The sequence below is a fragment of the Conger conger genome, chromosome 13 (assembly GCF_963514075.1).
Source record: "Conger conger chromosome 13, fConCon1.1, whole genome shotgun sequence".
NCBI lineage: Eukaryota > Metazoa > Chordata > Actinopteri > Anguilliformes > Congridae > Conger > Conger conger.
This window is the reverse complement of record NC_083772.1, coordinates 13,677,680-13,692,911: the sequence shown is the minus strand read 5'-3', so window position 1 is coordinate 13,692,911 and position 15,232 is coordinate 13,677,680. Positions and strand designations below refer to the sequence as shown.

At 49.1% G+C, this 15,232-nt stretch overlaps 1 protein-coding gene across 3 annotated transcripts in view; it reads left to right on the top strand.

Annotated features, from left to right (window-relative positions):
• The first annotated feature begins 371 nt into the window (after positions 1–371).
• The window catches only part of scn4ba (sodium channel, voltage-gated, type IV, beta a), a 70,433-nt gene continuing 55,572 nt past the window's right edge, over positions 372–15,232 (top strand). For 2 of the 3 annotated variants that reach the window (XR_009704654.1, XM_061217989.1), the window contains exon 1: positions 372–964. Coding sequence is in view for 2 of the 3 variants with exons in the window: in XM_061217989.1 (XP_061073973.1) it covers positions 871–964 (94 nt within the window). In the remaining variant the exon portion in view is untranslated. The remainder of the gene's footprint in view (positions 965–15,232) is intronic. The other variant, XM_061217988.1, reaches the window with a different exon arrangement.

The window sequence follows — 15,232 nt, the reverse complement described above, 5'->3', positions numbered from 1 at the left end:
TGCCACGCACCCCTCCTTCCTCTCCCCCCATCCTCTGGGCCTCTGCAGCAGATTCTCTCTCTCTTTCTCTCTCTCTCTCTCTCTCTCTCTCTCTCTCTCACTCTGCACAGGCTGGGAGACACGCTGCCTGCTTCCTGCTTACAGCCGACCGTTCACCCCCCCCCCCCCAACCCCCCTGATTCCCCACGACCGCCGCCAATCTCTGCAGTCGCTCATTCAGGAGCAGCTGACAGGCTCACCCAGACTGGATCCCGCGCAACGCGTCGCCTCCCTCCTCCGAGTGACATCCCCCCCCCCCTCCCCGCAGCACCCCCCCCCCCCCCCCACACCCCCCCTCCCCGTGTCTCTCGCTCAGCGCACTCAGCCCGGCCGCTGCAGATCACCGGCGGGGAACTGACGGAGGAGCACCTGCAACACCCGCCAACCTGCAGCCGGTACCGCCACCGGACCGCGGCTCTCCCAGGCTTCCCCCGCTCCCTCCTGACAGGCTGAGAGCTCTTTCCACACGCTCTCTCTCTCTCTCTCTGCCTGCCTCTGCCTCTGCCTCCTCCTCCCGGCTCCTCTCTGCTCCGCTCCTGTCTGTGTGGGACTGGCGGCTCGTCCGCAGGATTGCAGCTGAGCGGCTGGAGAGTCCTCCTCGCTCGCTCGCTGGTTTTTTTTTTTTTTCCGTTTTTCGGTCCGCGTCCCGCCTCTCTCCGCTACCCTCCCCTCACTCCTCCTTCTCCTCCACCTCCCTCCCTCCAACCCCTCCCTCACCCCACTCCCAAATCGGACTCACACCCAGAGGCACGCGGGGGCCAACGGGCTGACAGAGGGACGGAAGAGAGGAGACCAGGACAGACAGACAGACAGACAGACAGACTGACGGACATGGAGCCCAGGAGAAGTGGCGGGGCGGTCCCGCGCGGTCCAGCCCGGTCCAGCGATGCGGTCTACGCCGGCGTCACCGTCGTACTGCTGTTCGGTGAGTGCCCCAGCTGGCTCCGTCTTTTGTATGCTTCTCCTCTCTCTCCCTCTCTCTACCTCTCTCCCTCTCTCTCTCTGCCTCTCTCCTCACTGTCCTCATCCGTACCGGGGCGGCAGCCAAACTGACTGCAGTTTCTGCACTGCTTGCACAAATTTAAGAGGGGAGGATCGCACCACCTTATTTACTTGTTGCGTTGAGGGTTTATTTGGGAAGGCACTCACGTCTGCCTATATTGGGAGACTGGGATGAAACTTCCACTGCTGCAGGGACAGCTTGTCCCTCCAGCGCTCAGTGTGACTTTCAGTGGGAAGGCTGGCTGGCTGTTTCTGTTGACGGGACAGCGCTGTAGGTCTACTCTGTAGTCTTCTCCAGCTTCACGCTCTCACCTCCTTCTCACCTGCACAAGTGTGCAGCATCTGTCGAGCTTACTAAGATGCAGTGCAGGGGCATTTTAGTATTTGTGTGAGTGTGTGTGTGTCTGTGTGCGTGAGTGTGTATGTGCCAAAATGTTTATGTCACAGACTGTATTTGATTTCCGTACGTGATTTGCCAGTGGGTAGAAAGAGATCGATGCTGACCACTTAAAAAGTTGCTCCCGGCCAGGATGAAAACATTTCATGAAAAACATGAAAACTCCCTAACCACACCGCCCCCTCATCCCGCTCCCCACCCCAAACCATTTCACTCCTCCTCTCCCTCCAGAAGTTCTGACGGCGGCCCGTCTGCACTTTTGACGGACGTGAACTTACAGTCGGAATTCTGAATAAACAACGCGGGATTACTCCACGTACAAGTCAAGCGCAGTTCCATAACGTGCTGAAATGAGCCCTTATGCGTTAGTAATGTTGCACCGCATCCTGATACGCCATGGCGCTGTGCTGCGTATGTTGTGTTGCGCTGAGTTGTGAATCGCTCTCTGCTTTAACTGTGAGTAGAGGGCAAGCCTTACTCATACGTGCCGCGCTGCAAGGACTCAAGGACATCGATTTAAACCACACCGCCAGCTATCCCTACATCGCATGAGTGTCTTCTTCTGGCTGGTGATGCACTTCGCCCACTGGATGCTCGGTCCACAGCGCATGAGAGACTCTCTATCCCCCCTGTCCTTCTTTGCTGGCAAAGGAGGGAGGAAGGGAGGGAGGGAGCGGGACCCAGGTAGTTTTGGTGGATTGCGGGCGGGTGTGGAGCTAATGTACCGGCGTCAGCTTGTGTATGCGCTGGGTGATTGGGGAGACTCGAGAGCTGACATCCGTGGGGAACCGGCAGCCATCCGTGCCGGGGGGCTTTCTTGGGTTTGGAGGATGCGCAGTTTCCCTGGCTAAAACATTTAAAAGGTTCCGGTCTCCTAAAACCCCTCTGCACTGATGAGCCATCCTCTCCCACAGCAGGAGTCTGAACTGAGACAGCAGTCCGCCTTGCATAACTGTGTATCCCCGCATACGGTCAGTGCCGCACGTTTCGGTTTACCCCAAAACTGTCACTGAGCTCCCGTGGACCCATGAGGGCAGTCTGCACACTTCATACACGTGATCCAGACTGAGATATCCTCACTCTGCCCCAGATTGAAACTTTTCAGCTGCCGGTCGTGTCAAATTGCATGTTTTTTTTTTCTGTCGCGCGCGTGAAAAAGAGCGGTTTGGGGATACCGCTGGCACGAATCGAGCTGACACAGGTGTAGGCAGCTGGAGTGACCGGCGTTTGAGGAGTAAAGCGTATATCGATCGGAGCGTACGATCGGCGGAGGGATTATTGGCGCGCTTGAGGCGTTCCTTGGCTTCGCCAGCTCCTGCTCCCTGCCGTCGTCCGTGCGTCCTTCTTACGGCGTCAGCGCCACTTCAGCGCTGCGTCAGAGTCTGCGGGACCCGGGGAGGCCGGCGCCACGGCACGTTCCAAAACCCGCAGCCCGACTACGAGCAGCCTGCCTCACGCGCCTCCCTTCGCTGAACGTTGGCGGTGTCGGGGGACACGTTACGGCTCCCTCAGTGAACGCGGGCAGCGGGAGACGGGCGCGGGATATCTGGGATCGTAACTCCGCAGGGCTCCGGCTTGACTGTGCCGTCGTCTGACAGCCGGTTTTTCAGCCACAGAGGGTGAGCGTGACGAAGACGAAGGTCACGGCTCTGGCCACAGGTCCGAGAGTCGGGGCATAGGTGGGCGTCACTGTCCAGCCTAATGTTTCCCCATACCTCCCGAGAGCTAAGCGTTGGTAATACATCACACATAACTAACGCAAGTCACCGCGAATGCGATTACCTACAAAATGAAGGTGAATCATAATAGTTGCAGTTGCGCTAATTATTACTAGGTAATAGCAGTGCATTAAAATGCCAGGCGGTGGCTCGGTGTTCAAAGGGCTGCTGGCACGGTGGGTTTTATAGCGTCGTGCTTAATCCCGGAGCTCCAGTGGAGGGCCGATCATGTTGCGCAGCTCGGCTGACCTCTGCCGTCGCCCGGACACTGCCTCTGGATCGACGCGCTAACGACGGGGAAGCAACCGGCCCCCCGAATCTCGCCCAACACGCGTGCCCTTCAGTACACCTTCTGCAATCTTTATTTTATTGTTCTCTCTCTCTCGTTTCACTATTTTACTCCTACCTGGTCAAAGTTCCTGACACGCAGGAGAGTGCTGACGTTGTGATTCGTTTTTTAGTACAGAACACCTTTTGGCTGTGTGTGAGTGTTTGTGCGTGTATGCGTGCGTGCACGTCCTGTTGTGTTATGATGTCAATGTTATGATTATGATGATGATGATTATTACGATTAGTGCTTAGTGTGTAATTATTATCCGTGGCAGTGTCCGTGTTCTCACCACATGGCTCAACGTGCCCGCTGTCTCTTGGACGGGCTGGTTGATAAATGCAGCAGTCTTTCCTTAATCTGTCTCCAGGGTTTTGCTTGCGGTTGTTTCCGGTGTTGGTTTACTGTCGCAGTCAGATTTGGCTGCGGCTAATCTTGCTTTCCCAAAGACCTGTGCAAGTGCAAAAAATGTGTCATCATGCGACCTTGTGCTAAGGCGACCCTTTCCCCACCCACTGCCACTGTGGGCCTTGGGAGGTAGTTAAGGATTCGGTTGGAGTAATGCCCTCTGCTGTGGGATTTAGGCTGTAACTGCCACATTTGGGGCGGCGGATATTCCCGCCTTTGAACCTCACAGTATGTCCTGTATGCGTCCGTCACTACGGCTGCGATTAACTGTCATGATTGCAATAACTTTCCATAAAAGATTATGCTATCCGAGACATGTGAACCTGAGAAAAAAGGTATTAGTGGCCCACGGTTAGAAACAGTGCATAGCAACGGCTTATTTTATATAAATAGATACGCCAAAGCAAAACGGCGGCAGGGAATAATTTATTCATGTTTAGAAGTGCGGCTTCTGTCCGTCTGTCCTCACCGAGTCCCGGCTGGGGGCTGCTCACCTGTTGGGAGGTGTTGCTGACAGCCGCTGGGTGTTTCAGGAGGGGTACCCTGGTCCCGTTACGGGACAGGCCAAACGGGGCTTATCTCCGGGCTTAGAACGGCTCGCTAACGCTGGCCAGATGCCAGCTGCCTGCCCAGTCATCGCCTCGATCCTCTGAGCCCTGGCACGCCGCCCAGTCCTCCACGTGCCCTCTGTCCTTTAACCTCTGACCCCTCACTTCAGGGAGGAAGTATGCTTTGCTCCTCAAGCGAGCATACGAAAGAGAATAGCGTGAAATGTGGAAGGAGGGACAGAATCACGGAGAAAACAAAGGAGCCTTATGTAAGGCTTCATTTCCTCCTCACTGTCCAGCTGTGGAGAGCAGGGAGTTCTTTGACAGCGCTTGAAAATAAGGCTCCATCTAAAGCTCCATCTAAAGGACTGTGGGGCCATTCTGGCGCTGGCAGTGATGATCACAGCCTGCATTGACTTCTGCAAAGACTGTACACAGTATACTGAGAACCTTGGCATAATGGTTTTCTGTGCAGTTGCACAATGCACATCTGTTTGGAGAAGTTCAGCGAAGAATTTAATGTGTCCCTGCTGCTTAAATGGCCGACACACAAAGCACACGTACTTGTCACTTCCTGAAGCGGACGGCATCCATCCAAAACTTTTTCAGCACACCCGACCCAGTCCAAGTAGTTAAATCCAAAGGCCGTTTGTTCCCTGACCCTCATGATGAGTGCTACTCATCATGCCGGATAACATTACATTACATTATTGGCATTTGGCAGACGCTCTTATCCAGAGCGACGTACAGTTGATTAGACTAAGCAGGAGACAATCCTCCCCTGGAGCAATGCAGGGTTAAGGGCCTTGTTCAAGGGCCCAACGGCTGTGCGGATCTTATTGTGGCTGCACCGGGAATCGAACCACCGACCTTGTGTGTCCCAGTCATTTACCTTAACCACTACGCTACAGGCCGCCCCTACATAACAATAACAATTGGTCTGGAAACTACTATTATTCAATTTCTCAAAAATAAAAACCCAGTAATCCTTTAACGAGTTAATGATTTTAGACCGGTTGACCTTACTTCTTTGATGATGAGATGCTTTGAAAAACATTTAAAATTGAGGTCCTTACTCAGGTGGAAAGTCATCTGGATCCAGTTTGTTCCAGGGATCCAGGGAGTGGTGTGGCGGATGCAAAACTCACCATTTTACATCTCTTATTCCCCCTGAAACTCTTAAGCCCCTAAAGCCAGTGCAAGATCATCATTTATTTTCCTCAGCATTCAGTATTATGGTCTGGTTTGGTAGCCTTTGGCTGGCTCATAAAAACAGGCAGACTGGTCTGGTCACAGTAGGCAGTAAAGGGGCTGGGGTGAATCAAGCGTAGCTGCAGGACATTGTGAGCAGGTCACCAGGAAGACCTACTCAATTTTAGATTGCCCGGATCGTCCGCTCCACAGGGAGCTCCTTCTCCTTCCTTCGGGCCACCGGTTTACGGCGCTTAAAGCAAAAACCAGGTCTGCCCGAGAGTCCTTCGTAGCAGCAGCAATGAAAATGCTGAATTACAATAAATAATAATGGGCTAGTTCTATTAACTTGCACATTTTGACACTTTAGATTTTGCACTGCATATTGAATCAAATAGGAGCGATTTCTTTCCGTCTTTGTTGTCTGTTAATTTTTTATAATTTATAATTTGTTATATTTATTTATTTTATTTGATCTTTCCTATTTTGTCTTTTGTGGACCTTTGTGGGCCAAATTCAAACCAAATTTCCAGGACAATAAAGCTCAAAGGCTGAAGCTGAAGTCTAACATAACGACTTGGTTGAAGACAGACGGCAGTCAAAGCTAGCGTAGCGACAGCGTGGGTCAGGTGTCAGCAGGACGCACGGACAGCGGAAGGGACACCTGCTGCTGAACACAGGGGACGGGGAGCGCAGGCTGGAGCTCCTGGCAGAACTAGGAATCCTGTCTACGGCTACTGAACATTTTTACACGGGGAAGAAGAGGGAAGCGACAGGTGACAGCCCAGGAATTGACAATTTAACACAAAGTCTGAGTCAACAACACCTCTTGCAATTTAATGACCCGATTCAATTACCTAGTGTGCCCCCCCCAATGCACATAGCCTGTTCTGTGGCCAGTCAGAACCGTGGCGTTCTGCAGTGTTGATGGATGGGGCTGGATGTGTGTGGTTTTCAGAACAGGGGGGGAAAAAAAGAACATTCTCCCGTAAAAAACCTCACACAAAACAAAATCAATAGCCTAAAAAGATTTGCTAAATCCACTGAATGCACCAACTCATTGAATATGGCTGGAGCTGTTGATTTGTATTTAAATGAACACTGTGTTCATACAGATATGAAGCATAGCTAATTTGCCTTGTCTTATTTTATTGAATATGCAGATTATATATGTACAGTATGTGAGTTGTATAGTGTGGTATGAGTTAATTAATTGTGTCATTTTATGTATTGGCTGTATGTTGCATATTTATTTGTGTGTTTTTCTCACTCACTGAGATTTCCAGTGTGTGCATTTATATGTGAGAGAGAGAGTGTGTGTGTGTGTGAGTGTGTGCATGTATGTGTGAGAGAGAGAGAGTGTGTGTGTGTGTGTGTGTGTGTGTGTGAGTGTGTGCATGTGTGTGTGTGAGAGAGAGCGTGTGTGAGTGTACGTGTGTGTGTGTGGGTGTGTGTGTGAGTGTGTGAGTGTGTCTGTGTGAGAGAGAGTGTGTGAGTGTGTGTGTGTGTGTGTGTGTGTGTGCATGTGTGTGAGAGAGAGTGTATGTGTGTCGGGAGTTTAGCCCCTGTGTCAATGCGGTAGACAGTACTGCAGTAGCTCTAGTTGTGACAGAGCAGACTGCTCTCCTCTCCTCTGCCGCACAGAGACACCGCGGGCTGGAGGAGACGCAGCATCAGCCTGAACACCCGATCTTCACCCAACCTTACCACACCAACCTCCACCTCTCCTTTAACACCCAACCTTACCACACCAACCTCCACCTCTCCTTTAACACCCAACCTTACCACACCAACCTCCACCTCTCCTTTAACACCCAACCTTACCACACCAACCTCCACCTCTCCTTTAACACCCAACCTTACCACACCAACCTCCACCTCTCCTTTAACACCCAACCTTACCACACCAACCTCCACCTCTCCTTTAACACCCAACCTTACCACACCAACCTCCACCTCTCCTTTAACACCCAACCTTACCACACCAACCTCCACATTTACTTTTACACACAACCTTACCACACCAACCTCCACATTTACTTTTACACACAACCTTACCACACCAACCTCCACATTTACTTTCACACACAACCTTACCACACCAACATCCACCTTTCCTTTAACACCCAACCTTACCACACCAACCTCCACCATTCATTTAACACACAACCTTACTACACCAACCTCCACCATTCCTTTAACACACAACCTTACCACACCAACCTCCACCTCTTCTTTAACACCCATCCTTACCACACCAACCTCCGCCTTTACTTTTACACACAACCTTACCACACCAACCTCCACCTTTCCTTTAACACACAACCTTACCACACCAACCTCCACCATTCCTTTAACACACAACCTTACCACACCAACCTCCACCTTTCCTTTAACACACAACCTTACCACACCAACCTCCACCTTTCCTTTTACACACAACCTTACCACACCAACCTCCACCTTTACTTTCACACACAACCTTACCACACCAACCTCCACCTTTCCTTTTACACCCAACCTTACCACACCAACCTCCACCTTTCCTTTTACACACAACCTTACCACACCAACCTCCACCTTCCCTTTTACACACAACCTTACCACACCAACCCCCACCTTCCCTTTTACACACAACCTTACCACACCAACCCCCACGTTTACTTTCACACACAACCTTACCACATCCCTTTCTATCACCCCTCTTACCTTCAACCTTTAAATGGTAAATGGCTGGCATTTATATAGCGGCGTTATCAAAATCGCAGTACAATTGATGCTTCTCACACACCCATTCACACACACACACACACACTCACACCAATGGCGATTGGCTGCCATGCGAGGCACCAACCAGCTCATAAGGAGCAATTGGGGGTCAGGGGTCTTGCGCTGGGACATACACTCAGGGTGGGATCGAATCAGCAGATGACTGCTCTTACCTCGCGAGCCAATGCCACCCCACACAATCTCACCCATTCATTGTAAAATGAATGTATGAATAAAACATTTAAAAAATGAAGTATGTCTTAATAAAAATCATGCAGTTTATTTGGGTTGTACAGAAATCCAATAAACTGAGACTCTAATGGTGTTAAAATGAGAAGTGAACAGACATTCGTTCGAGGACTGTGACTGATTGTCTGGCCACTGCCCCCTGGTGAGAATATGCTGCTACTGCTGTTTTGTTCAGGGTAGGGTGTGTGGTAATTGCTCATAAGCATAGCCCCTATGTCAGCTATTTGGGAACCGGATTGTTCCCTCCTGGAACGGCACAGATCATAATAGCTCATTAACAATCTGATTGTCTACACAGTCCCTTGCATTCCCCGCCCACTTGTATTCCCCTGTTCATCACTGCAAAAGGTAACTGAAGTAAATTGTAAAAGAGTTTTTCATCCACAGTCATTATCCAGAGTGATATGAACAGTAACAGTCCTGACTGACAACATTCCCAGGTCAGAGGGTGTATACCACATTAATAAAGCACTACAAGTTATACTTTATATGCAAACATATAACAAAACAAACAAATCAAGAATACATACAGATAACTTACATTAATAAAGCTGTACATGTAAGTTATACTGTATATACAAATATAGCAGTTTAACCTAAAAACAAATCAAGAATATGTACAGATAACTTGCATTAATAAAGCTGTACATGTAAGTTATACTGTATATACAAATATAGCAGTTTAACCTAAAAACAAATCAAGAATATGCACAGATAACCTAAATTAGTAAAGCACTAAATGAATAAAGCATTACTAAAACATGAATACTAAATATGAATGTTTTGGTATAATTACTAAAACACCAAATATAAGCTATAAAAACCTGTAACAACTGCAACACAAATCGCAAATGCATACGGATAAACATCCACTCTAATAAATATATATATAAATATAATAATAATAAATAATAAATAATAATTTAAATAATAAATCATGAAATAAATGCAGTGTGTGGAGGACCGGGAAGCTTTGGGATGTAATGCACTGCGGTTTCTATTTCCTGTCTCCTGTCACATGAGACGTGTAACCACATCATCCTGGGAAGTGAGAGAAGGAGAGAGGGGAGAGGGGGCCTCCATGTTTGTGTACATACGTAGCTATCTGCAGGGACACGTCTCCGCTGGGCGTGGTGCCTGAGGTCAGCCCTGAAGCAGGCCTTCCCTGGACGAGGAGCGGAGCAGCTGACTCGTTTGACCTGACCCCAGAGCCCTCAGGTTCAGCATTACGGTGGAACAGTTCCGACTCACAGCCTATGCACCTGCCTCTCGCCTTATCTCTCAGCTTTCAGCCCGGGCCTGAGCTGGTCTGTGCTTTCTGGCGATGGTCTCAAGCAGGGGTTCGTCTAGACCTGCTCCCGGACAACCACAGGATGCGCTGGTTTCCTCGGTGATTTGCCGTAAAAGTATGCGGTCAGTCTTTCACACACCGAAGAGGGACAGAACGAACACAGGGCCGATTTATCTGCTCAATGTCTAGAATAGCCATGAGAGCACCTGTATTATGAACTTCAGCCTGTCTTTCGATATTCCTCCAAGGACAAAGGACATAACCATTAAGTATACCTGGGTTTGTATTGGTTTGTTCCATTATGCAGGTCACGACAATGTATTCTGTAATCTTTCATTCATAATGGTGAAGTAGGTTGCGATTAGTTTCAGTGTGATAAGCATTGATGGGACGGAAGTCACCCCACTCCTCATTGGCCTCCACTGGCTTCCTATTGCCGCACGCTTCCGATTCAAGGCCCTAGTGTTGGCATTTCAGGCTGCTAAGGGGACTGCCCCACCTTACATACAATCCTTAATCGCTCCCTACTCCCCAGCTAGACCACTCCGGTCTGCCAGCTCTGGTCGCCTTATGATTCCCTCACTACGAGCACCTGGCGGTCGAGCTTCACGTTCACGCCTGTTTTCCATTCTGGTTCCTCAGTGGTGGAATGACTTGCCTACCACTGTCAGGACAGCAGAATCCCTCTCCCTCTTTCGACGCAGACTTAAAACACACCTTTTCAAACTGTACCATAGTCCTACCTCCTGATTCCCCCCCCCCCTTTCCGATATCCCTCTTGTCTAACCCAAAAAAAAAAAAAAAAAAAATTGCGCTTATGATGACTGTATGTTTAGAACAGCACTTCATGTGTATTTCACTAGTTATGGATGTGACGCTTCAACTTGCGGAAGAACCGCTGCACTTGTAAGTCGCTTTGGATTTAAAGCGTCTGCGAAATGACTGAAATGTTAAAAAAAATGTAAATGCAGGGTTACAGCAGTGAGCAGCGGCACAGCCTGTGTTGTGTTTGTGTGTGAGGCTCCTCCGGTATCAGGAGAATCACACCTCCAGAACGATGACTCATCACCCACGCGTTCCCTTTTAATCTGCCTTCAGACGACGGGATTATGTCCCGAGTAGCATCTCGCTCAGCGCATTTCACCAGGTTTCGACACCGCACGACTAAATATTCAATGTGATGTCACGCGGTGATCCTGCGGCCAGGGTCCCCAAAGCACCTGAGGCCGGGAGACATGCGTTCCCCTTTTCCACATGCAGACAACATATGTCATTGATTGTCTGTGTTGGTAAATTGTAACTGAAATGTGTTTCATTTTTGCAAAAATAAGTGTACATACCGTCCTTGTGGTTGGAAATTGTATGCTATACAGAGCATTTTATTTGCTGTGTACCAACTGCTACGCTACCATGTGTGTACTGGAAGTCACAAGAACTGTGGTAAAACCTGTGGTGTCCAATCATATCCCATAAGGGTGGGTGCACTGAGACCCCTGAATCCTGATGGCTGGGATTGGGCTAAAACACACACTGGCCCATTTCAGATTAGATTGGACACTCCTAGGAGAAACCATGGCGAGTGTAACAGGAAAATCCTATTCAATCAGCTATGACAAAAGACTTATTCCTTTTAGGTTTACCAGCTTGGATTGAATCCTGGGATGAGCTCAGTGTAACATAGCGCGTTATTTATTAGAGGTTTGTTTACATTTCTGTTTGAATTGAATTATGCCCCAAAAATTAAGTTGCGGCTTCTGCGGATTATCGAGAAATTGGAGGATGAGGAGTGGACAAATAAGGTCAGGGAAGGCAGGGAGGTTAGACTCTGAGAGGCAGGAGAAATCTCTCAGACCAAGGTCCCCGAGGAGTGTGAATAAGCGTATAATCCCAGCGGCGTGCACTCAATTCTGGGACTGGAGCCTGTGGCAGCGCTGCTAAGCTAAAGACATAAGTCACATCGGTCAGAGAAGAGCAATCCGGCTCCACAAATTGGTTACAGACCGTTTGCGCCGTCTGGCGCAGGCAGAGTTTGCACGATCCGCCCTAACACAAAAGCAGCGGAGTGTAATGAGGGAAAGGAAAAGGCCCCTTTTCTCGATTCCGTATCTGCCCACCCGGCCGCGGGCTGCAGAGGCACGTACGGATGCAGCGCGCCACATGCTAATTGCGCTTAGCCTGTGAGTCAGAGCCCCGTTCGCACTCCAGATACAGCCTCTGGTGCATTAAGCTCCCCCGCCCCCCGAAGCATTACCGTAAGTAATTGCACATCGTTGCCCCTGCGGACGCGGAACCGAGGGGCCTGAGGAGAAGCAAGGATAACCAGACCCCCCCCCCCCCCCCCCCTCCCCTCAGAACCTCCCAAGTGATGTCCAATAACAGCCAGGAAGGACTGGGCCAGAGAGCTCAGCTGGTCTAAGAGCTGCATGAACAACAACCTCGGAATGAAAGACCTCCCTGCAATCTGACCCTGCCAGAGAGACAGGAAGAGAGAGAGAGAGAGAGGGAGATAGAGAGAGAGAGAGAGAGAGAGAGAGACAGAGACAGAGAGAGAGAGAGGGAGAGAGAGGGAGGGAGAGAGAGGGAGAGAGACAGAGACAGAGAGACAGAGAGAGAGAGGGAGGGAGAGAGAAAGAGAGAGGGAGAGACAGAGAGCGAGAGAGAGAGAGAGAGATGTGGACAGATGGACACAAGAGGCAAAGAGGAAAAAATCCCGCTGTCAGCATTCCTGTCTCTCAGTAGAGTAAACTGAATTATTAAGCATCTCTTAGCTCGGTAATGATGGACAGAGGCAGGGCCGGTGCCGGGAGATTGGGGCCCGGGGCCCGGGGTGCGGAGAAAGGGGCGCAGCACCGTAAGGGGACCCCGGGTGTGGAGAGGGGGGAGAGAGGGAAGGACAGAGGGATAGAAGAACAGGGAAAAAGAGAGGGACACGGTTTACCACAGATTGCGGATTCAGGTTGTGAGCCGCTGCTGTATCTTCCCGTAGACAAGGCCCGCTGTGGATTCACATTTAACAGCACAGATGGCTGACATTTACGGCAGCCTCGTACGCAAGCCCACGAGCACGCTCTCGGCTGTGTCCCCTCTCCGCCCGGCTGCTAATGCCCCCAGGGTGGGGGACACGCGCCCTCTGAACGGCCGTGTCCCCCTGGACCACACTCTGCAGCTCCCCATGCCCATGAGAGATGGACAAACACCCTGAATCTCAACCCCATTTCAGAGCTTCCCATCCCAATTTCGTATTTATCTACTCTTCATTTTACCAGTAACGTCCTCCCTGAGATGAATATGTGTTTTTGTTTTGGCCCAGTGCAATCTACAATACATTATAATGAGCGTGCTAGCAGGATATGTTTGCGTTGGTCAACTCTCCCTTGTGAAATTGGGAAATTTGAACCTCAATATCTCACCAGTTTCACATCCAATCTCAATGCCATTTCACATGTCCAGTACAATGGACATGGACTTCCAAAATACAGATTTTGGTATAGCTGCTTTGCTCCATTACTGTGTTATGGATACCCCTGAAAAATGAATGAGAAATGAATGAAAAACCATTATGTCAGCAATGGTGTCACAAGCACAGCAGCAGGCAACATATGCTAGCAAGCTAGCTAGAGCTAGTCAACAGTAGATAATGACGTATCTAACATTTGTCTTCAGATTAATCAATAAATATGAAACGTTACACTCGTGCGATCGCATGTCTTGCTGATGCTGGAACGTTTTAAATGTAGCTATTGTATTACATGCTTATTTCCCACTCTAACTTGTGCAATGATGTTAGCTACGCGGTTCCAGTCCCCAGAAGGTGCAGAATCACCCAGATCAATGATACCGCTCCTCGCGTTGAATTGATAGATACAAAATCAGTCAGAAAATGCATAAAAGGTAGAATGTTACCTTTTACAGGTCTGAGCCAGCTTGACTGGTAATGGTAGTTCTTAGAGAAATATAGAACTTAAATAACATCATGACAGCCAAAATACCAAACATAATTGTAATGGCTTGACATCACATTTCATCAGAGGGCACATGCCTGTAACGCCAACCTCAGATGGCCTGACAAGTCCAATAAATAAAAGTAATTCACTAGTAAATGAAAACGGTGTTCTATGGAGAAGAACATTTTTAGAGAGAGAAAGAGAGAGCGAGACAGAGAGAACTGGTTGTTGTTGGTGGAATTGGCTGAAGGAAACAAAGTAAGTTTAATGGTGTTTAATTAAAACTACTGAAAGATTAACACTCTCCTCCCAGAAGTCAGGTGTTCTCATCTGTGACAGCTCTTGTCCAAGGAGGGTCACAGATGAGAACCCTCTGCCCCTGCCCCAGCGCTTCCCCGAAGTTCCTGGATTCAATCACATTTGTCCTTAACAATGACTTAAAAATAAATGCAATCTTTCTTTTCCTGGCAAGAGCAATTTGGCAAGTTCATTTTGGTGATTGATGAACTGGCCGGACTGTGTGTGTCAGGGGACAAAACCAAGCCGTTGCTTTTAATTGTGAACAAAAGTTAAGGACGAATGTGGATCGCATCCAGACTTCAGACCTCACAGAACACAAACCATTGTAGAACATAGAAAGTCAACCACTGATAATTATACTGTGTCATTTATATATCCATACAAAAGAGGGAGGGAGAGAGAGAGAGAGAGAGAGAGAGAGGATTGTGCATCAACCTTTTATTGATGAACAATCCAAAGACAGATGACCCTGACTATGAGCTGAACTGAGAATAGTACAGCAGGAGAGAATAACAATTAAAACCATCAGTGAGACATAGAGAGACAGTGTGTGTCTCAGACAGAGATCTGAGTATGGGCTGAGAGAAGTGGCCAGTTTGTGTATGCGTTTGTGTGTGTGCATGTGTGAGTGTGTGTGTGTGCACATGCAAATGCACACACACTGCACATAAACACACACACGCACATACACTTGTATGGATATACATAAATAAAACTAATCACAATTAGATTTCGAGAAAGCGAGAGAGAGGGAGAAAGAGGGAGACATGTAGGAAGCGCGATTGTGTAGAAGGAAAGTCTACGGGAACACACATCCTCACACAGTCTCATTCATTTACGAGCCGTTAATGGTGTCCTGGGAGAGGCGGCGAGGAGAGAGAAGGAGAGAGACATTGAAAAGGGGGAGAACCGAATCTGTAACGAAGAATCCTGTCCACTCAATTAACCACATCAAAAGTAAAGCAGGGACCTTCTATTCAGCTTCAGAAACACAGGACCCTCCGCCATCCACACGTCACCGGGGAGAAAAGGAAAGAGGGAAAGAGTC